The sequence below is a fragment of the Podarcis vaucheri genome, assembly GCF_965113315.1.
Source record: "Podarcis vaucheri genome assembly, chromosome: 3".
Taxonomy (NCBI): Eukaryota; Metazoa; Chordata; class Lepidosauria; order Squamata; family Lacertidae; genus Podarcis; species Podarcis vaucheri.
In genome coordinates, this window is record NC_138761.1 from 105,008,146 (window position 1) to 105,031,535 (window position 23,390).

At 47.7% G+C, this 23,390-nt stretch overlaps 1 protein-coding gene across 2 annotated transcripts; it reads right to left on the minus strand.

Annotated features, from left to right (window-relative positions):
* Positions 1 to 1,929: 1,929 nt before the first annotated feature.
* Positions 1,930 to 6,718, minus strand: LOC309528458 (uncharacterized protein). Of its 2 annotated transcripts, none has more exons than XM_082215858.1 (2): positions 6,038 to 6,718; positions 1,930 to 2,650 (listed from the first exon to the last, which is right to left on the minus strand). In XM_082215858.1, the coding sequence occupies exons 1-2, from the start codon at positions 6,702 to 6,704 to the stop codon at positions 2,076 to 2,078; spliced, it is 1,242 nt and encodes a 413-aa protein (XP_082071984.1). In that variant the 5' UTR covers positions 6,705 to 6,718; the 3' UTR covers positions 1,930 to 2,075. The 2 variants fall into 2 exon arrangements, with proteins under 2 accessions (XP_082071984.1, XP_082071983.1); XM_082215857.1 differs by lacking the exon at positions 1,930 to 2,650 and adding an exon at positions 2,672 to 3,658.
* Between the last annotated feature and the right edge of the window lie 16,672 nt (positions 6,719 to 23,390).

Below are 23,390 nucleotides of genomic sequence, written 5' to 3' on the forward strand. Positions count from 1 at the left end.
GTCGTGCTGTAAAAACACTGCAACCCCCTGCCCCAGCACTTTTGATGCTTGATCTAAGTATGCCTAGAGATTATTTTCGAGTGGTGATTTTTACTGATGTAAACTATTGTGGCATATAGCAGTTCAGAGCCTTTGAGGGCGGTAGGGAAGAGAAACAACAACATCACTCTGTATGTTTGCGTGTGTGTGTGTTAAGGGGAGGGGTTCCTAATGCAGCTGTTTACGAAACCCCCCACCATAACTTCAGTGGTCAAAATCAAGGGGGGAAATTCAGCTGAGGAAAATATGGGGTGCCATCCTTACCTGAGCACATGTTAGCAAGACAGCAATTCCAGTCTGAAGCTTCAGACTTTGGCCCCATCCCTGTTGAGAGGGAATGCTAATTTCTATTTACATGACAACCCTTTTCTCCATCTTTCCTTTGTGGTGCCGCAGTTGCTGAAGTACCCTATTAAATAATAATTGTTGTAGTCAAGGACAATGTACTTGTTCCACCATTTAGAAATTTCTGAAGCGTTAATCCACCTACATTCGATGTCTGCTGTCTGAGTTTTCTCCTCGCTGTACCTACAGCTTGGCCTGGATGCTCTCATTAAACCCGTTTTCATTTCGTCGGTGTGTGCAAAAGGAAAGGAAAGGGGAAAAGAAAACTCCGAAGCTTTCATCAAAAATAAAATTGCTTTTACACAGCTTGGCTATCTAATTGGGGGAGATATTATGAGGAAGCAGAGGAACAGCAAACGAGTCATCCCCAGCAGGAGGCTAAGAATAAGCACTCCTTGCTTGAAAAATCATTGTTGCGTGCTGAGGTCCCCCAAAACCATCCCTAACCCAATAACTCACACATCACACATAATTTTTGTTTAAGGTTTTTGGCATAATTTTGGCCACAACTTTTATTATCATACAAATTTTGTGAGTGGTTGCGTAGGCATTGGTTTAAGACTAGCTATCCCCCCCGCCTTGGGGATAGGACTGACTCCCGGATTCCAGCGTAAGTCAGTATGGAGGAACAAGCAGGGCAACTGGAGCTGTGTTACAGACCCTTCAGTTCCTCCCTGCCTGCGCCTTGGGGTCTTACACGGCCCGCACCCGATTCCAGGGGTGTGGACAAGGGGATGGTAAGCCCCAGAATTCCTTTAACGGAATTCCCATGCCGCAGCAGCATTTGAGGGGTAGGCACAGCCAATCCATACCCCTCCACCAACCAATTTAACCAATGCCTAACCGCCAACCTTACAAGTTGTGACGATTTGCTACGTAGTAGGCAAAACCCAATAGGCACACACTAATCAGCCAATTGGAAAAATTCCTACTAGGCCCCCGCACCAAGGCGGACGACCCCATGACAGGCAATAGCAAGGTCAAGCAGCAGCCCCATTCAAGGGAGGGCGGGCGGGTGATCCGGTGTCCACAGCGAAAGAGAAAGGAACAAGCTGTGGACCCAGTATAAATAACCTTTGACTCCACCCCTTAATTGGAAACATTACTTTTTCCCCAGTAACAGCAATCACCAATCATTCAAACTCTTGCCCCAGCCTGGCTGCAGCTGAGGATGTTTTGTCAGGCCCCAACCGCAACACGTGCTCTCTCTTTAATGAGAACACGCTTTGCGTGCTGAGGTCCCCCAAAACCATCCCTAACCCAATAACTCACACATCACACATAATTTTTGTTTAAGGTTTTTGGCATAATTTTGGCCACAACTTTTATTATCATACAAATTTTGTGAGTGGTTGCGTAGGCATTGGTTTAAGACTAGCTATCCCCCCCGCCTTGGGGATAGGACTGACTCCCGGATTCCAGCGTAAGTCAGTATGGAGGAACAAGCAGGGCAACTGGAGCTGTGTTACAGACCCTTCAGTTCCTCCCTGCCTGCGCCTTGGGGTCTTACACGGCCCGCACCCGATTCCAGGGGTGTGGACAAGGGGATGGTAAGCCCCAGAATTCCTTTAACGGAATTCCCATGCCGCAGCAGCATTTGAGGGGTAGGCACAGCCAATCCATACCCCTCCACCAACCAATTTAACCAATGCCTAACCGCCACCCGAGCCCTTACGCTCGCCGCCAACCACTCACAGACCAAACCACACCCTCAATCTGAACACTACATCCTCCAACCAGACCTCATTCCCCAATGTGGAAAGATGAACACCATCATCCCTGTACAGCGCTGCATCTTTGAAGGAAATAAGAGGGTGAGGAATGACCCATCCTCCCAAGCCCACCACCAAACTGCCCACCGCGGAATTAATCCGCTTCCTAGCTCGTTCGGCGGTCGCCGGGCTGGGACTGCCCCGCCAAATGCGACGTTGAAGCAGCTGTGACCAAATCAATTTAGTATTAGGGACCATTGCCGCCAAATCCTTAAGGTCCTGTAACATAGCCATACGTAAAACTAAGCAGGGAGTGGACACCAAATCATTTTCCCCCAGCTGTACCACAATCGCCGAAGGAGGGCCAAACCGAAGGACACGCCTATGCATCAGTGGTAAGAATTCCCTCCAACGCATCCCCCGTCTGGAAATCCAGGACACTTGCACTCGCTGTGGAAGGCCCAGGCCGGCACCCAATCCCGACTGGCGAGCTCTGTCAGCGGCCCAATGCACAATACTGTGCCCTACTATCCAGATATGGATAGTGACCAGACCTAGGGTGAAAAACAAATATAAGTACACCAAAACACATTATCTGCGCACATAAGTCTTGAACGCATCCGACCTCCACCGCCCCATGTCTTTTATCCTATTCACCGACAAACCCCAATGTGCAGCTGTCGTTGCCGCCCCAATCCGGAAGGAATGAGGAGCAAACTCAGATGCCTCAAGACCACATGCAGCAACTGCTTTACGCAACACCTTAGTGAATTGATGCCGCCCTAACGGGCGCCCATTCTCATGAATAAGCAGGGGCCCTTCACCCCCCGGACGCAAGGCAAGGTACTTTCTAAGATCCCTTACTGGGCAAGGTCCACCAGCCCCTGTCGCCGGGAGCTTAAGCATGGCTCCCCTACCCAACTGATCCGTCTTTGAATTTCTGATATTAACGTGCAATTCCGATGGAGATATGCTCACATCCTGCAACAACAAACCCCTGGATCTCCCATTGTGCATAGTCTCAAGGACCACCTCACCCACTCTCAGGGCCCCAAAGAAAGCTAGGGAGAAGGCTGCAGAAAATAAGCGAGCCTCAAATGAGGACCAACAGATGCTACGCAATTTAGTACGCATCTGGGCCAGCAACCCCAATGTGATAGGCCGTCTGGGGGTAGGTTTAGAGGGAGTGAGACGCCCCCAACCTTCCAAAGCTCTGCGAACCACAAACTTCCCACAGGGATCCTTGTTGAAAAATGCCCTGCTAAAAAAGGAAATTGCTGCCGAATGAAGACGCAGCGTCCTGGCCGCCCTACGCATCTGGAATAGATGTGCTAAATACTTGAGTACCTGCGATGAAGAATGGGGGGCAGTAACCTCCCCAATCGCCTGTCCATTAAACAATAAAAAATCTGCCCAGGCCTTTTTATAAGACCTCAAAGTAGAAGGGGCAACAGATGCAGCTACTCCCTGTAAAACTAAGTGCTGCCAAGGTTCCAGAGATGATCCGGGAAAATTTCCGGACGGTCTCGAGCCACTGGCGCCAGGGATCTGAATCGCTCCATCTGAAAACGGGACAGAGCATCGGCAATCTCGTTAGATATGCCCGGAACAAAACGGGCAGAAAATACAATATTAAAACGCAAACAATGTAAAACAAAAACCCGTAGTAAGGCCGATACCCTCGGAGAACGTGAAGACTGCTTGGCTAGTATCTTCACCACCGCTTGATTATCGGACCAAAAGCAAACTCGGTGGTCCTTGAATTGTTCAACCCACAAGTGCACGGCCACTACAATGGGAAAAAACTCAAGAAAAGTTAAATCCCGAGTTATAGCTTCCCCACGCCAAGCGGAAGGCCACCGCTCAGCACACCACCTGCCATCCCAGAACAACCCAAAACCAAGGGACCCCGCTGCATCCGAGTGCACCTGGAAGTCATTGTGGAGGTTTAAAACGTCCTGCCACAAAGACACACCGTTGAATTCCTGCAGGAATTCCAACCAAATACCGAGGTCAGCACGCACGTGGCCAGACAGGCGCACCCTATGCTGCGGGGCCCGCAAACCTGAAGTGAGTCTAGCCAAGCGGGAGCAGAATGGTCGCCCAGGGGCAACCACTCTGCAGGCGAAATTCAAATGACCTAACAACGACTGCAGCTGCCGGAGAGTGACCTTCTTCAAGGGAATTAACTCCTCAATGACCCGTCTCAAGGCAATTATCTTATCCACCGGCAAACTGGAGGTCTGGGCCACGGTATCCAACAAGATACCTAAGTAAGTAAGCTGCGTGGAGGGACCCTCGGTCTTCTCCGCTGCCAACGGGACCCCCAGCTCTTCCGTTAAAGAAGCAAATGCCTGCAACAAAACAACGCAGTCCCCTGTATCACTCGCTGAGGCCACCAAAAAATCATCAAGATAATGAGTGACCCCCTCCAGGCCAGTTTTATTACGCAAGGCCCATTCAAGGAATGAACTGAAACACTCAAATGCTGCACAGGCCACGGAGCAGCCCATAGGCATGGCCTTATCAAAATAAAATCCCCCCTCGAAATGAAAGCCTAACAACCAGAAATCATCGGGGTGGATCGGAAGTAGCCGAAATGCCGACTCAACGTCGCATTTTGCCAGAAGGGCACCAGGCCCAAACTTCCTTATCATCTTGATCGCGTGATCAAGAGACGCATATCTCACCGAACAAAGCTCCTGGGGAATCACGTCATTTACTGACGTGCCCCTAGGGTGAGAGAGATTATGAATGAGGCGAAATTCCCCCGGAGCTTTCTTGGGAACAATACCCAAAGGTGACACATGCAAATTAGGAAAAGGGGGGGCCGAAAAAGGACCGGCCATGCGGTGCAAAGCCAGTTCCTTATCGATTTTCCTACGCGCCACCTCCGGCATCTCCTTAACAGATTTCTGGTTAACCAACTTCCCCGCTATAGGATTCGATGCAACCGGAATCCTGAAACCCAAAGAAAACCCGTCACGCAAATAGGATGCCGCTTCCTTGTCAGGATATACTTCCAACAAGGACAATAACGGCTGAAGCCTCACCGGGGTATAGGCTAAGGAGGACAGGGTGCTACTTTCCGGCTCCGGAGGCAGGCACCTGGGGGGCGGCCTTCGGGAGCTGCTGAGAGCCCCCCCCCTTGCGAAAGGGTCGCCGCACCCCCGTACACACCGATGCCGAGTGGCTCCCAGAGCACTTCTCACACAGGTGCGAATACCTGCAGGGTTGCCGCTGGCAAACACCCTTATTGAAATCCCAACAATACAACCGGCGGCCTGACTTCTGAGGAAAAGCCCTAAACTTCTGCTGGTCAGGGGCCTTTTTCTCGATGCGTGGAGCAACATAGGTGGTCCAGACATCCAAGTCTTTTCGATCCCAACGAGCTGTGGGGATCTTGGCCGCCCTGCGCCTAAAATTTTGATCATAGGCCAACGCTGCGGTCTCACCAGCCATTGTGAAGGCCGAGCGGACTATGGACAAATAGACCCATAAATGTAAGGACCTTCTAGGATAGGCTGCGGAAACTACTCCAGCGAAAACTTGGAAACTGTCCAACCAACGCTCGAACGTCCTATCCGCCTTGGCTACAATTGCCCGCTTTTTGGCGGTAGCATAGCCCTTGTCTAAAGACTCCTGCCCCTCCTGCGGAGGGGCTAAACTAAAAATATCGACATAACGACCATTCAAAATCCTGGACCTCAATTTGGCCGACAAATGAGCGCCAGGAATAAGGTCCCTGGCCGAATTGGTGGAGACTTTAACGTCAGGCACCAAAACCCCCTCCTGACAGTCCTGTACAGCCCCATACTTTGCTCTGTGAGAGTTCGCCCTACGCTCCCAAACCCACTTAGGGAGCCCCGAAGTCTCACCAAAGCCCCAGTAAAGCTTCATGGAAGCTTCCTCATCGCTGCTGGAACTCTGTGAAGAAGTACCTGTCGAAGAGGACGAAGTATCCTTCCGTCTCCGCTTGGAGCGCCTCCTAGAACTTCTCTTGCGACGGCGGTGCCCACCAGAAGAGGCCCTTGGCGGAGGAGGAAGACTGTCCTCAACCGATGATTCAGATAAATCGCCACGTTGCGCAGAACCTGGGACTGACTGAAAAGAGACAGCCTGTGAAAGATCTAGTAGTGAACTACCATCTCCCAGCGGCCGCGGCGAGGGACCCCGCCCAGCTCGAGCCCGCGTTGGTGCCCTGCGTCTGGCCCCTCCCCTCGCAACACTCCGACCCCTTGACGCAGCAACCTGCTGCACGGGTAAGGCCGGGGGCTGGGCCAGCTGCGAATCAGGTAAGAAAACCCCAGCAGATGACGATTCTCCTTCATCTTCACTAGATGTTGGCACTGGCAAGGAAGCGACACGTGAAGGTGCTGGTCGCGCCGAGGAGGTCGCCGGGGTTGAGCGGCGCTGCATCATGCTTTCCACTTCAGCCTCGACCTGTGCCAGAGCGACTGGGTCATTCGCCAAACCAGATACCATGGACTGAAGGCGCTGCAATGACTGGTTGGGCTCAGGAGAACGCAAGGCCTGTGAAGGGCCCTTTATAGGCCGCTTAGCCGAGCGGACAGGACCAGACCTCCCTGTCGCCTTTTTAGGAGCCATCCCTACTACTGGTATGAAAAACAAAAAACAAAAACAAAATTAAAATTAAAATTAACTTGTAAAATCAAAGATACAAAATTAAGAAAGTTAATAACCAAGATTAAATTGCAGACAGGATTTAATTCAAAAAAAAAAAAAGGAAATGAATGACCAGTAGTAAGTGACGCCCCAACCCCACCACTCAGTGGTTTGGCGCACTTAAAGCAAATTGGATGAAAACCCCCACCACCAGGAGGCAATTCGAGCAGCTTCAGCAACCTGCAATATCACACTAGCCACTAGAGGCCTCCCTTGCTGCAAATAAACTGCTCAATACCAGGAACCTTGCAATTACAAGGCCTGGCCACCAGATGTCGCAGCGTGGCCAGGAAAGGAGGCAAAATGGCGCTCCCGCCAAATCACCACAAAATGGAGGGCCTGCAAGCACCTCCCTAACCCGAGCCCACCAAGAAGCCTACCATCGGCTAACAGGGCCCCCAAATCGCCGGGAACCGCCTGCGGAGTTCACCCGCCAAGCGAGGTAAGTCCCGGCGCTCAGGCGGCTTCCCCCCAGCACCACCACGACCCCTCGGGAGAAAGGAAGGGAGGGGGGGTGAGAAGGCCCCCCGGCCAGGCTAGATCTCGGCGCAGGCCGCCGTAGCGACCGCCCGGCGCGCGCACCGCGCGCAAGGATCAGGGCCTCCCCTAGCGCCTGAAAGGCAGGCCCGATCCCCGCCGGGCAACGAGGCGATCCCCGGGACCCGCAGGCCCCTTCGGGCAAAGGCAGGGAAGCCGGGAGAGGGAAGAGGCCCCCCCAGCCGATCCCCCCCGCTCCGAGTAGTGGGGAGGGGGGTAAGAAGAAGGCCCCGGCCAGGCGAGGTAGCCGCGGCGTTACCACAACACCCGCAGGCCTCCCCGCCGCGGGCCAGCAATTCCCAGCGCAGTGCCGGCCGCCTGAGCTACCGCCCGGCGCGCGCGCTGCGCGCAAGGATCAGGGCCTCCCCTGGCGCCCTGAAGGCAGGCCGGCTCCCAGTCGGGCCGAGTGACGATCCCCGGCACCCGCAGGCCCCTCCGAGGCGCGGACAGGTAAGCCAAGGGGAGGAAGAGGTCCGAGGAAATGGGGGGGGTGAGAAGGCCCCGGCCGGGCTAGAATAGCCGCGGCGCAATCAGGACACCCACCGGGCCCAGCGCGCCAGACAGGCAGGGTTGTTTACCCTGGCCCCGGTCCCAGGCTCGGCCGAGAACCGGGCCGTAAGCCACCCGGGGCCTAGGGCACCCTCCCCCTCCCAGACACAACTAAGGACCAATGCAGGAAGGCAGGGGATAAAGGAGGAAAATAAAATAAAAGCGACAACAACAACAGCAACAACAATAAGGAAGGAAAAGGAGAAGAAAAGGGAGGAAATAGGGGAATATATACGACCCAACTCTCGCTGATACCACTCCGGTGCTGATCCGGTGTCCACAGCGAAAGAGAAAGGAACAAGCTGTGGACCCAGTATAAATAACCTTTGACTCCACCCCTTAATTGGAAACATTACTTTTTCCCCAGTAACAGCAATCACCAATCATTCAAACTCTTGCCCCAGCCTGGCTGCAGCTGAGGATGTTTTGTCAGGCCCCAACCGCAACACGTGCTCTCTCTTTAATGAGAACACGCTATATCAGTCATCATCTTGAAATTAGCCTTTAATGCCACTCACTGGATTTTGGTCACAAGCTGCTAGTGGGATCTAATGTTGATGGGATAGGTGTTTCGCAGCTGATGCATGATGAGGTGATTGCCTAAAGAACAGTGTCTTTCAGAGCCACTGCCTGGCTAATGGAGTCTCTAATAGGGAGCAAGACTTTACCCTTCAGGTCACCAGGTGTGACAGGATATTATTAAAATGTGAGGGCAGCTCAGTGGCTTGCATGAAAAAAGCTGGTTCCATAAATTGTGCTGCTTTATACAGCAGGGGGAACTTAATCCATGTACCAGCATTAAACATTTAGGTCAGGCGTGGGGTACCATTTTCCTTTCTGTTGAGGGCTGTATTCTTTTGGAGGAATAATAAGGTTGCATGCTGCTGGTGGATAGGCCAGTGGTGTGTGAGGCTGGAGATGGGCCAGTGGTGTGTGAGGCCAGAATCAGAAATGTGCAATGGACCCCCCTTCCCCCCTATGTTCTACCTCTTTGCCGGCAAGGAAGTTGATATACTTTGCGTAAATATGCAGAGGATCAGGCTGCAAGTGCTTTCATAAGACAATCTGAGAAACAGTGATTCCACCAACGCCTCCAACATCAGTGTGCGCCTAAGGTTGTCAACTTTTGGATCAGACCTCGCAGTTATTCCTTTAATAGAGGCTTGCTCCATAGCAATTAGCATCTGGTGATGTTCGGCGTCACCTGCAGGTTTTGACTAAAAGCTTCACCTGCAGGTTTCCGCATATCAAGATCCTTTTAAGGGAGAGGAAAATGACAGGCTGCTGCTGCTGCTTTTTCCCAGGCCAGATGGACAACCCATGTGGCAACCCTCTTGAGTGTGAGCATCCCATTTACTTGAAAAAGGTGTGTGTGTGGGGGGGGAACCTGCCAGTTTCTACATGGCAATAGGTTGAGGTCAGGGTCCTCCTCAGTCTCATTATTTTATCAGCCGAATGTTTCAAACTCACACCTGATGTAAGCAATGATTTCTTAAAAGGTTTTCAGACTGGGAGAGCTCATTGGAGTACAGCAAAAGCTGACCGTGCAATTATAGGTTTATGGCAACACACAGCCTTCATCTGCTCGGCAGGCAAAAAAATTATGAACCAAGTTAGGGCCATGAGCAGAAGCCTCAGAATAAGAGTTTATAAGGAAAGAGTCCCATGGACTGCAAGAAGATCAAACCTATCCATTCAGAAGGAAATCAGCCCTGAGTGCTCACTGGAAGCACGGATCCTGAAGCTGAGGCTCCAATACTTTGGCCACCTCATGAGATGAGAAGACTCCCTGGAAAAGACCCTGATCCTGGGAAAGATGGAGGGCACAAGGAGAAGGGGATGGCAGAGGACGAGATGGTTGGTCAGTGTTCTTGAAGCTACCAGCATGAGTTTGACCAAACTGTGGGAGGCAGTGGAAGACAGGAGTGCCTGGCGTGCTCTGGTCCATGGGGTCATGAAGAGTCGGACACGACTAAATGACTAAACAACAACAAGGAAAGATGGAATCATTAAAGCCATGAACCAACGTCCCACAAATGTTCTTTCAATTTATCAATTAGAATTGGGGTACTGAGTTGAATGGGACGTGGGTGGTGCTGTGGGTTAAACCACAGAGCCTAGGGCTTGCCGAATGGAAGGTTGGCGGTTTGAATCCCCACGACAGGGTGAGCTCCCATTGCTCGGTCCCTGCTCCTGCCAACCTAGCAGTTCGAAAGCACGTCAGAGTGCAAGTAGATAAATAGGTACCGCTCCAGCGGCAAGGTAAATGGCATTTCTGTGTGCTGCTCTGGTTCGCCAGAAGCGGCTTAGTCATGCTGGCCACATGGCCTGGAAGCTGTCTGCGGGCAAACGTTGGCTCTCTCGGCCTGTAAAGCGAGATGAGCGCCGCAACCCCAGAGTCATCCGTGACTGGACCTAACGGTCAGGGCTGTCTTTACCTTTACTGAGTTGAATATAAACCTGTGACTCAGCCTGGGATGATTGAAAGAGGAAGTGGGGGGTGGGGATCATTCACAACCAACCAACCAACCCATTTTCTTTTTCACTGCTTGCTTTCTACCAAGAAAGGTCCTGAGGCTCAAGAAGCCATTGCTCCCCTGGGTTTGGAAGCCCTATTTCAAGTTAAAAAACACACCAGTTGGAATATTCAGCATTGTGGGTTCAGCAACAACACATTGTCATTAAGGTAAAGGATGACCTTTATTTAAAGCCCTAAACGGCCTCGGTCCAGTATACCTGAAGGAGCGTCTCCACCCCCATCGTTCAACCCGGACACTGAGATCCAGCTCCAAGGGCCTTCTGCTGGTTCACTCACTGTGAGGTTACAGGGAACCAGGCACAGGGCCTTCTCGGTAGTGGCACCCACCCTGTGAAATGCCCTCCCATCAGATGTCAAAGAAATAAACAACTATCTGATGTTTAGAAGACATCTGAAGGCAGCCCTGTTTAGGCAATTTTTTAATGACTGATGTTTTAATGTATTTTTAATCTTTCATTGGAAGCCGCCCAGAGTGGCTGGGGAAACCCAGACAGATGGGCAGGGTATAAATAATAAATTATTATCATTATATATTATATAAAGCTGCTCGGTTTCAGCTCACTATTTTTTCACTGTTAGCCAAAACTAACCATATAATCTCAGCAAGCCTGAGGTTCCCCACTCAGGTCCTGCAACAAAATTTAGTTACGGTATCTTGTTGTTTTTAAAAAGTAATCCCAGGCCATGAGCAACCAGCTAGTGTATAAGGCTTCTGCTGTCACATGGGTTTTCATCAGCATTGCAAGCCCCACCAGGAGGAGTAGGTCTTGATGACATGCTGTCACTCTCTGAGGAAATGTTGTCTATTTAACTTATTTCACATAATGTGACCTGTCTGTGCTTGCACAGTGGGTCTCTCTGTCAGGAACTCGTCCTACACTTGAGTAGGACCCTGGCAGAGACACATGCCCAACTAGCATGTTCTCTCCCTCCTGGTCGATTGTTCGGGAGCTTCAAAAGCTTTCTTTAGCCCAAACATCACAGAGACCGATGCCAATGGACATCGGCACACTTAGGGATCCACAGAGTTTGCGCATCATGCGTAACAGACCTCAGCAACTCAGCATTTTGGCTAATCTACTTTATTTACATATAAACACACACGGAGCACTGCAACATGGCTCCTTCTCTCTCTAGCATCAGACAGCAAAGAGAAAAAGAACAAAGGACAATAGTCCCACTTCACAGAACACAGTAACTCAAACATCCTGTTTCCGTCACTTCCCACTCTGTGGAGTCAAAACATACACCGTCATGTGATAGACAAAAATCCCATGACTGCAATCATGGAGCAGGAATTCTAACACTCTCCCCCCTGTCTCTCTCCCCCCCCCCACGTGTGCCCTACTCCCTCCCAAAATCTGCTCTGGAGGGTTAGGGGAGCCCTTAGAACAAATTTAGGCAGTGTGCAGGGAAAAGAGCTCCACTGCGCGAGCAGAAATCTTTGCGCTGATGGGATCAGTCACTTAGAGCTGCTTTGTATATAACCCATTATGCATATTTTACATTCAACACCCCCTCAGAGCCTCAGGGGGAATTGAATGTAAAATCCATAAAAAGTATGTAAAATAAATTATATATGTAAAATTTGCCCCAGAGAGCGATGGCATGTCATCAAGAAGACCTGTCGCTCTCATTGCTTTCAGTGCGCTATGTTGATTTCAAAGCACACTGAGTCGGGGAGCTCTGTGCACTAGATTCATGCAGCTTAAACAACCTTCTGAAACCAACAAGAGAAGATCGCACCAGCCTGACCTCACAACCTGTCCTGTAAACAGCAAGAATGATACTACTGCCAGGAGCTGGTTCTGCAGCAACTCTCAGGGGTTAAACACAAATGACAAATTAACTAGCAATCAATCTGGGTTTGAAATTCACAGTTCACTAAAGAGAGAGCAAGACTCGGTACACACCTGGTTATGTTCAAAGCCATCAGGTTTGACCTTTGAACTCACCAACTACAAATTTTGGGCAACATCACTACTACTTATTATTAAAGGTAAAGGTAAAGGGACCCCTGACCGTTAGGTCCAGTCGTAGCTAACTCTGGGGTTGTGGCGCTCATCTTGCTTTATTGGCTGAGGGAGCCAGCATACAGCTTCCGGGTCATGTGGCCAGCATGACTAAGCCGCTTCTGGTGAACCAAAGCAGCCCACGGAAACGCCGTTTACCTTCCCGCTGGAGTGGTACCTATTTATCCACTTGCACTTTGACGTGCTTTCGAACTGCTAGGAGCTGGGACCGAGCAATGGGAGCTCACCCCGTCACGTTATTGACTACTTATTATTAGCAGTATCCAAATAAATACCTCAAGCCATTTCTGGCTGCATCTGTAAATGACCAGTCCAAAGTGTTCTTTCTCTTTCACCCCAGAGACACAGCCCCCAATTCCTTTTTCTCTTTTGAAAAAATGGGAGGGTTTGTGTACTTTAGCTGTTTAGTTACCCTTTGGATTTAGCGCCAGAAAACAAACTCATCTACTCACATATATTTTAGGACCCATACATTCTACTGCCCCCATAGCACTGACTGCATTGGTCTCATACCCTCCAACATTTCTCCGATGAAAATAAGGACATCGTAAGGAAAAGTGGGACATATATTTTGGACATATCTTGTAAAGAGAGCAGGAAACCAACCGGTTTTTGAAATTGTACTACAGTGGTACCTTGGGTTACATACGCTTCAGGTTACAGACTCCGCTAACCCAGAAATAGTACCTCGGGTTAAGAACTTTGCTTCAGGATGAGAACAGAAATCGTGCTCTGGCAGCGCAGCGGTAGCAGGTGGCTCCATTAGCTAAAGTGGTGCTTCAGGTTAAGAACAGTTTCAGGTTAAGAACGGACCTCCGGAACGAATTAAGTACTTAACCCGAGGTACCACTGTAAATTGAACTAATTTGGTAATGATTTGTATTAATTTGGAAAATCAAAAATAGTTGGCAAAAAAGAAAAGTGGGACATTCCTGGATCAAATCAGAAACTAGGATGGCTTCTGTAAATCTGGGACTGTCCCTGGAAAATAGGGACACTTGGAGGGTCTGCTGTCTCTGATTTTATTGCTTATCTCTCCTTCTGGCGCGCCATTTTCTGTTCAGAATGTCAAGCCACAGTATGTGGCTGCAGCGGCAGACTTTGGGCTCACAAATTTTTATTTTTTTATTGAATTTTATAAATATTTTTTGACAAAACATCCATCTTACATATAATACATAAAAACTACTTGGCCATCCTGGCCTGACACTTCCCTACTCAACTAATGGCTGTCCTACTTATACTCTGATATTGCATTTTGTTATTATTATTATTACTACCCTTAAGTCCGAATCTTAAATACAACGTTTAAACATCATATTGATAATAATTGATATCTCTAACCTTACAAAACTTCTTGTAACCCTACTAACGATGTCAATTGTTTACAGTTGTCTCTCAAATGTAATGTAAATTTATTCCAGTCTTTCAAAAAGGTCTGGTCCTGCTGGTTCCGAATTTTCCCAGTTAGTTTCTCCAACTCGGCACAGTCCATTAACTTCATCTTCCACTCTTCTTTTGCTGGGTTCTCTTCCTGTTTCCATTTTTGGGCCAATAATATTCTTGCTGCAGTTGTTGCATAGAAAACAATGTTTTATCTTGCTTATGTATTTCCCTACCTACAATACCCTCGTAGGAAGGAAGACTTTGGGCTCACAAATTTCAGCAGCACCCTGCTCAAAACTAGAATTTGGTGTCCCCTGCCTCTTGTGCTCCATTCTACGGCAGTGTTGTGGCACCCAATGCAGCCGAACAGTTGTGCTACTCTAAAAATGATGTTGGTGGCTGGCTGGCGGGCTGCATTTGGTTGGGACATGAGTTGCCCAAGTCAGTGTGACATTCCTTGTAGAAATGGGTCTGGCTACTCCCTGGGAAGTGAGACAGGGCAAGTGATTAGGATGGCCACTTATGCATCTGGGAAAAAAGAGAGGAAATGAATCACCTACAAAGAGGACAAAAGTAGACACAGATTCTAAAAAATATATATCAAAAAATCATCTACTACTTTATACATGAACATGCAAATTTAGAAATAATTAACATTAATTGAAATGAAATGAAATGTAGTAGACACCTGTGGCCAGGTCTCCTGTGTGCCTGCTCAGCAGTGGCGTAGCGTGGGGGGTGCGGGGGGGGGGCGGCCGCACCAGGTGCAACATCTGGGGGTTAGGGTCAGGGGGCGCAAATCCACGGGTTAGAGGGCGCAAATCCACGGGTTAGGGGGCGCAAATTACTTGCCTTGCCCCGGGTGCTGACAACCCACGCTACGCCACTGCTGCTCAGTCAACTGTCTAGGTGCCATTGGTAGGCAGCGTTATGCTGCTTGCTTCCCCTTCTTAAGACTTCATCTTTAAAGCAGACTTGGATTGGATAGCGCTTCAAACAGAGCATGCCTTCCTAGAGAGGACTGTCCTTTGATGCGCCTTGAGATAGAGGACTGTCCTCTGTGTATTAGGACACATGGGAACCCTGCATGCTGTTCTTGTCCCACCTGCATCTTGTTGTTTCCAAAGCTAGATGAAATCTCTATGATTTAAATCTAGTGAGTGGGCTGAAGAGTGAACTCCTTGCCTTACATTTCTCTTCCTGTCTTTCTGGCTTTCCTCAGCAGTGGTGAATGCAATGCCTCTGAGAAGGAAGGGCTGCTTCAACTGCAGAATGAGACGGACAAAGCCTGGTGTTGCCATCACTGCCCCCCACATTTCTACCCCGCAGCCAACTGTGGTTATATCTCTAGGCTCTGTTTTGCATAATGTGGTGTACGATTATAGCTGTATTTTTTTTTTTTAATCTGGTTTGTAAGTTACTGCTTATATATTTTCCACCTTTTTATATTGTTGTTGTTTAGTCATTTAGTCATGTCTGACTCTTCGTGACCCCAAGGACCAGAGCACGCCAGGCACTCCTGTCTTCCACTGCCTCCTGCAGTTTGGTCAAACTCATGTTGGTAGCTTCGAGAACACTGTCCAACCATCTCGTCCTCTGTCGTCCCCTTCTCCTTGTGCCCTCCATCTTTCCCAACATCAGGGTCTTTTTCAGGGAGTCTTCTCTTCTCATGAGGTGGCCAAAGTATTGGAGCCTCAGCTTCACGATCGGTCCTTCCAGTGAGCACCCCGGGCTGATTTCCTTCAGAATGGAGAGGTTTGATCTTCATGCAGTCCATGGGACTCTCAAGAGTCTCCTCCAGCACCATAATTCAAAAGCATCAATTCTTCAGCGATCAGCCTTCTTTATGGTCCAGCTCTCACTTTCATACATCACTACTGAGAAAACCATAGCTTTAACTATATGGACCTTTGTTGGCAAGGTGATGTCTCTGCTTTTTAAGATGCTGCTTTTTAAGATTCTCCCCTTCATGCATCACTGCCTTGCCGTGGTGAAGGGGCTTGAATAACTCAGAGAAGCTATGAACTATGCCTTGCAGGGCACCCAAGATGGACAGGTCATAGTGGAGAGTTTTGACCAAACGTGATCCACCTGGAGCAGGAACTGGCAAGCCACTCCAGTATCCCTGCCAAGAAAACTCCATGGACAAAGACAACAGGCCTTTTTATATTAGCTAGTAATTAATTTCATGGAAAAGATTTTGATTTATCATTGCTACTTTATTCCTCCCATATCAAGAGAAATGAGTTCCAGTTGTTGGGTTGTCTGCTCTTGTTATGCCAGGGCGACCTGAACTTCATGCGGGTTTGTGTGTGTGTGAATCGCCTATTTTTATAAACACTTTTGATTGAACATAAGAATGCACAGTGCCAGATTTGGCACATCACCTCAAAAGACAGCTGTCAGAGCTGCTTCCCAATCCCAGCTCACAGAGGATCACGCTAGCCAGCGTCCACTTTATAAAAGTCTTTATTGAGTTACAGTTTCCATTTCCAAGCTGCAGCGTGCAGCTCTACGTCTTAGAAGCTAGACCGGCGAAGCTCCGTCTGAGTCCCCGCCTCTTGTACACCAACTTAATACTCTAGCCTTACTCCACCTCTTCCGCCTTTCCTTCTTTCTCTGGGTCCCTCTGCCCCCCGTGGTCTCTTCCTTCCTGGACTCTTCCGACGCCGACCCCCCGGACCCTTCTCCCTCTTTGCGGCGGGCTTTAGGACCTGATCCCTTTCCGGGCTGCTTACTGTGCCGCCTTCCTGCGCATTTGAACTTGGCGTGTGCGCCCAACTTCTCACCTTCCTCTTGACCGTTTCCTCACTCCCCGACGGAGGTGTGGCCAATCCTGACTCAAGCCCTCCCGCCTGTGGCGAGTCGCCTGATCCCGATACCTGGGACCCTTCCTCCCTACTGCATTCTGGTGGGGAAGCTCGCCCTGATTTCCAACTGCTGCTCTCTGAGTCCCCTCTGGTCCCTTCTTCCTGGGGTGTCCCCCTAGGTGCCCCCCTTGCTCTGACCACTGGCGCTCCTTTCTGTGAATCTTCCAATTCACTGGAAAGACTCGGAGATCTCGGGCCCCCGTCATCGCTCATGTTTCCTTCGTATTCCTCCCCTTCGCTCTCCGTTTCCTCCCTTTCCTGTGCCTCAGCTCCTGAACCCCTGACAACAGCTTATTTACCTTTGCCACATTGACTCAAAATACAATTTCTTCAAAAAGCAAGTATTTGGTATGTATAGGAAAGAAAACTGCCTCTTTTTGGCCATGTGTTAGACGCCACGAATAGCACAAGAACAGAAAAGATATAAATCCTATTATTCTGGCCTTACCACTGTAGAACAATTATGGTGTAGCATGGGAAATGTTGCAAAGCCTCAAGCAGTGAATGGGGGTAGAGTTCTGAAGCCGATTCTCTTCCTAATGGGAAATGCACAGCGATGAGAAGACAGGATGAAAAAGGTGAAATCATCAGTAGCCTAGAATTAAAGCAAGCAAGGTGGAAGCTTAAAACATAAATGATACCGTGAGTGTCAAGTTATTATTTTAGTCCATGCACTGATAATAGGGCAGGGAGAGGAAAGTGGAGATTACAAAGGAAGAAGGGGTAAAAAAAAAAAAAAAACCCTACATACCAAGGAAACACAAAGAAATAATTTTCTATTCAAAAGAATAGAAAAGTGTGACTAACACATACTGTGCATCATTGTTGAACTTAAGCACTAGGGCAATTCAAGAAGCTATAAGATTCTGTTTCAGGGAGATTGGGAATGGATATTGAAAGTATAATGAGGCGTAACTTATCCACAGACATCTTTCATGTTCTCATGTTGTCTGTGGGGAGTTCATTCTTGCCCACAGAGTCACCAGAGTTGTTTGCCGTGATGTGGGGAGAATTTAATGCCAAAGGAAAATATAGGTTCTGGGCCATCATTTTGTTTTGATGCATAGGCTGCAAGGCATTTTGGGTAAATGACTTGTGTGTTAAGATCCCAAGACCTCCCCCAATAAATAAAGACACAATTGACACGGAATTGAGTTTAAGGTTATTGACATAATTTTGGCCACAACTTTATTGATTACAGATTGTGAGTGGTTTGCTTGGGCATTGGTTCCCGACTAGCTGCACCTGACCTCAGCAGGGCAGCACTGACACCGGGACTCTGGCAGACGTCAGTAAGGGAAAACATCGTGGGGGAGAATTGGACCAGGTTCAGACTCAAGCTCACCCCAAATGCTCCCAGGGGCTCTGGCGTGGCCCTAAGCCCTGGTAGGGGATCGGACAAAAGCAAGGTGAGCCCCTGGATTCCTTTAACGGAATACCCTAGCATTGGAGGGGCGGGCACAGTCTAGCCACATCCCCTCCACCACCATTGAACCAATGCCTAACCGCCAAACCTTATAAAGTTGTGATGATTTGCTATGCGGCAGGCGAAACCCAAGTGGCACCAGCCAATCAGCCAAATGGGAAAATTCCTACCGGGCCCCTGTCCCAAGAACAGACGACCCACGACAGCATAGCAAGGCCATGATGAACCCTAAATATAGGGATGGTGGGCGGGTGATCTGATGCACGTGGTGAAAAAGAGGAAGCTCAACGCAATGTGCAGCGGTACATAGAGGTCCCTCGGTTACTGCATGAAACGATCCCATTGGCCAGAATTACCCCAGCAGCCGAGGGGCAACCAATCGTGTTGTTGTGGATATCTAATTGCTCCCACCCTCAACAGCAGTGAGGTCGGTCTTGATTATCTCATTGCAATGCGTGCTCTCTGGGAGGAGGACACGATTTACGAATGTAGCTATCTCTGGCACAGTGCAATGGCACTCTGCATAGTGGGTGAAGATCAAAAGAATTACAAAGAAACAGTGGCACTCTCCATCTCGATGGTGGAAATGGAAAGGATGGGGTAGAGACAGACAAATTAAAAAATAACAAGGGCATTTCAGACAGGCAAATTCTACCAAGGTTGATGGCACATTCTGCGATTACTGAGAAATATCTTAACACCCACCCAAATAAAAGATCATGCCTTACCAAATGGTATAGTTGGTCTATTGGACAAGGACCAGGACAGAAATGGAAATGATAAAATAAGTAATATAGGTACATAGGAAGCTCTACCAATTGTGAAACACCAAAAGTCTCTGAGAATTGGTCTTTTTTCTTGCAACCGGTCATGAAAGTCCAGCTTACTCCTTCTTAGTCTCAGTTTTGAACTCAACAGGGAGGAGAATGGAAACAAAATTAGCATTCATTGGCTCTGCCTGCCATTGGCTTCGATGGTATTCCTGCCTCCCACCCTATGAATTCCAGTAGGAACCAGCCACCACTGCACTTTGTGTACCCCCAGTTTTCAGAGGCTGCAGATATAACATTCAGGTGATAACATTGATGCCCTAGTCTGACCTCCTTGGTCGATTCTTGGGATAAAGTACGACATCTATACCACCATGGCACCAGGTGCTATGTTACAATGGCAGTGGTCATTAAAGATTCCCAGCTTCTGCTTATGAGGTTGACAGCTATCCTCAACACCAGTTTCCTTAAGTATATCAAGTTGCTATCATCAGGAAATCACTAAAAAGTGTGAGCTGAACACACTTTACCATCAGCTGAATTGACTTGTGATCTCACCATATGATTCAAAGACATCTGCTGGGCAACGGTTCTTGTCATCATAATACTGTCATGTAAGAATTCATGGCTAGTCAAATGAGACTCTTAAATGATCTCATTTTCTCCCAAGTTCTGTTTTGAACACATTTTTTAGGCTTCTTCTTGATGTGAAAGGCGCAGGAGTTACCGGTAGATCACATTCCCACAATCTTCCTTTGTTTATTACACCCCAGATCCAAATGAGAAATTAAAATAGTTTTTCCATGGCCTAATAGACATATGTATTTCTATTTTTTTTCTTCCTCCAAACTTTTCCCTTCCTGAACTGTCCCTCAGCTCCTGAAATTGGGAACGGCATTCATTCTTTTGCAGCCTCTAGGCACCAGAAACCCAGAGCTCTCCTTAGCAAGTAGTCAGAAATCTTTACTATCGGCTTTCCATTTTCCTTTGTTGCTTTCCTTTCAGGATACAGTTGATCTCAGCCTGGTGCTTTGTCAAATATTACAGTCCTAATTGCTTATTATTTTCTTCAGTGCAGTGGCGATGCCTTTTAATATTTTACTTTTCCCTCCAGGAGAACAAGGCTCAGTCTTAGTTAAGCTCCTTCCCATCTTTTATTATTATTATTACTATGGAAAAAGAGTAATGTGAGATGAAAAATTCATTTAGGCCTCCAGCTCTGTCAATCTCATTCATCATCAGCTTCCCATTGGTGTTACTGAATGCTTCCATGGACGTGTATCCTGGGATTTAGATAATATTACCATAGTGGTTCGAAAGAAGGAGCTAGTAGGGTAATTGGCCGAGACCATTTGCCAGTTAACAAGCGGAGCTTGTGGTAAATAATTTCTCTTCCTCCCTTCAATTGGTTTTGAACCACAGAATTAAAATGCAGTCTGGCATCCTTCTGTGTAATTCAGACATGGGGCACAACCAGCAAAACACAAACGTAACAAAAATGGCACATCCATGTTTGGTGGCTCTTTTGCAATCCACTCTTCTTATTCTTGTTTCATGTTAATACCATCACTATTGCTATTTAAACTGTTGGCTTGACTGAGGCCCTTATAGTATAAATCAACCCTTTCCAACCCGGGGGGTCTCCAGATATGTTAGACTACACTACCCATCATCCCTGACTATTTCTGCCTGGGACTGATGGGAGTTGTAGTCCAAAACATTTGGGGGGTATCAGGTTAGGTTAGGGATGGTTGGTATAAACCATATAAACAGGAGGTTATTTGCCATACCCTTTCAGAAGCTTGCATTCTATATTTTTGACGTAACTCTCCTCCACTAAAAAACACTGTATCTCTAAACGTTAAATGCTCTTTAAGACAAGCTATATTTCTTAAGTGAATTAATTTAACATAGTAACATCTATAATTTCTTTTCCCATTTGTGAGGTATCCTGTCAGAATTCAAGCGGTATAAGGCACAGTCTTATACTTTACATGGGGGGGGGGGATATTTCATTCTGTTAAAATTGCCAATGTTTTCTGTTGAGATTCTTAATGAATACATCAAAAAAATTTTTAGATCATCTATGTCTTTCTCTCCCTTTTTCTCTCTGCACTTTGCACTGTCAACTTGTTAAGCCAGCTCTCACAAATTTGCTTCTCACAGTAGCAAACAGGATGTCCGTATGGGCTGATATTTTCCAGACGTAATACGTGTTAATGGCAACAGTTCATATCATGTGTCAAATAATCCTGTGATCTGCATGTATCCACCAGCCAGCTCCTAATTGTGAATAGACTCCTTGAGCTCTTAGAACAGGGAGGGAGAACCTATGATGCACCAGATACTATTGGATAGCACCTCCCATCAATCACAGACATTATGGCCAATGGTCAGGGAAGATGGTGCTGGGTGGGCAATAGGTTCCCCATCGCTGCCTTGGAATGCCAGGAAATGATGGAGGCTACTTGGGGGAAAAGTGAAGACCCCGGAGAGATCACATGAGAATAATTTTTCTTGTATGCAGGAGGGGCTCTTGTAAACACAGAGAAGAGCCATGTGTAGTGAAACTTCACTAAAGGTAAAGGTAAAGGGACCCCTGACCATTAGGTCCAGTCGTGACTGACTCTGGGGTTGCGGCGCTCATCTCGCTTTATTGGCCGAGGGAGCCGGCGTACAGCTTCCGGGTCATGTGACCAGCATGACTAAGCTGTTTCTGGCGAACCAGAGCAGCACACGGAAATGCAGTTTACATTCCCGCCAGAGTGGTACCTATTCATCTACTTGCACTTTGACGTGCTTTCGATCTGCTAGGTTGGGAGGAGCAGGGACCGAACAATGGGAGCTCACCCCGTCACGGGGATTCGAACCGCCGACCTTCTGATCAGCAAGTCCTAGGCTCTGTGGTTTAACCCACAGCGCCACCCGCATCCCTTTAACTTCACTAAATGTGGGTAAAAAGAGGGCAGGGGAAACCTAATTGCTGCAATCAGAAATGTTAAAGATGGGGATTTCGAAATATTACGTGATACCATTCACTGTTATAAAGTAAGGTGTGGAAACAGGCTTGGTGCCAACATGTAGCATCCACGAACAGCTCCCAGGGCCAGAGCAGGATTTAAAACCATGCAGATTTCTGCTCCAGGAGCCCTTCATCATTCAAGTTTACCCCAATGTCCCAATGTGGCATTGGTCCAGGACATTGTAGAACACTAAAATGGCATAACACTGTCCACTGTCCTCTGCTGAGGATCCCATAAAACAAGCCCAAATGGAGGGAAACATTAATACATATCAGTTCTGACAAAATACAAGGAAATAAACCTGAAGCTTTTGACAAATAAGATGCATTTGGGCCTCATCTGACAGATTATTTAATGAAGAAGCTGCTGGTGTTTGAAGTGCATCAAAGCATATTCTAAACCACATGTGTTTCATGGGACCAATTGGGTTTAGCATCATCTTCAGCTCGGCCTTGACATTCTTTTTTATTAACATATGGTCTTATCTAATCTCTTCCCTCCCCATTTTAGATCAACTGTGTTTAGATACACTGCTTTTCATCAGCTTTTGTGAACACATTGCCAATTACTCTTCCTTATTCACAACTGAAAGACAATTGTCTCTGTAAAATGGAAGGGAGGGAGAGAACCATTGAGCATTTAGCTACTGTGTGACTTGGAAATGAATAGTAAATTCTGAGGAAATTTTGGCAGGGGACTAGCCATCTTAAGAATTATTGTTTCATTTCCATCGGAAACACTCCTTTTTAAGATTACAGGTCCTCGTAACATTAATGTTATATTATCTGCGTGTCTCAAGAAGCCGAAGCTGTTGAAGACCAATCAGCACGAAATTCACCACTCTCATGTCCCTTTCCACATTTCAATTTCCTGTCTAGATTGCTAAAAATAAACACATGTTCTAACGGCAAATGCATCTCTGCAGCACCAGCTGCTAAGCAAATAAACTCCCAAATAAAAATGTTGTCTTCATGAAATAAGATATATTTAATTAAATAAAGGGGGGGGGAGCAAAGTGCCATTACAAGAACATAAAACTGTACGGCACAAGATAAAGCTAAATTACTACAAGGCAGCTCAGTTCAATCTAATCCTTCAAGATAAAGATGAAACCAGAAAATTGCACATATTGTAAAATCAGTATAAGCTCTAAGCAAATATTAACTAGGGAGATATAAACTGATTCATAATAAATACAAGTGTGAATGCTAGGATTAGTTTAGGAAATGCAAACTGAACCACACCGGGATGTAAAATACTCCATTTTTAGTCTGGGAACCCAAGAAGGACGCTATGACATAATATGAATTGCATTGTTGAAATGCTCACAACACATCTAATGTGAAAATCTTACAAGAAGATAATGAGGTATTTAGCTCAGGCTGGTACTGGATGCTGCGTGTATATATATGTCTATCTGAAGCAAATCACCTGCTTTCCCCAAGGGGAATTTGGAGTGGTGAAATAGCAGTCAA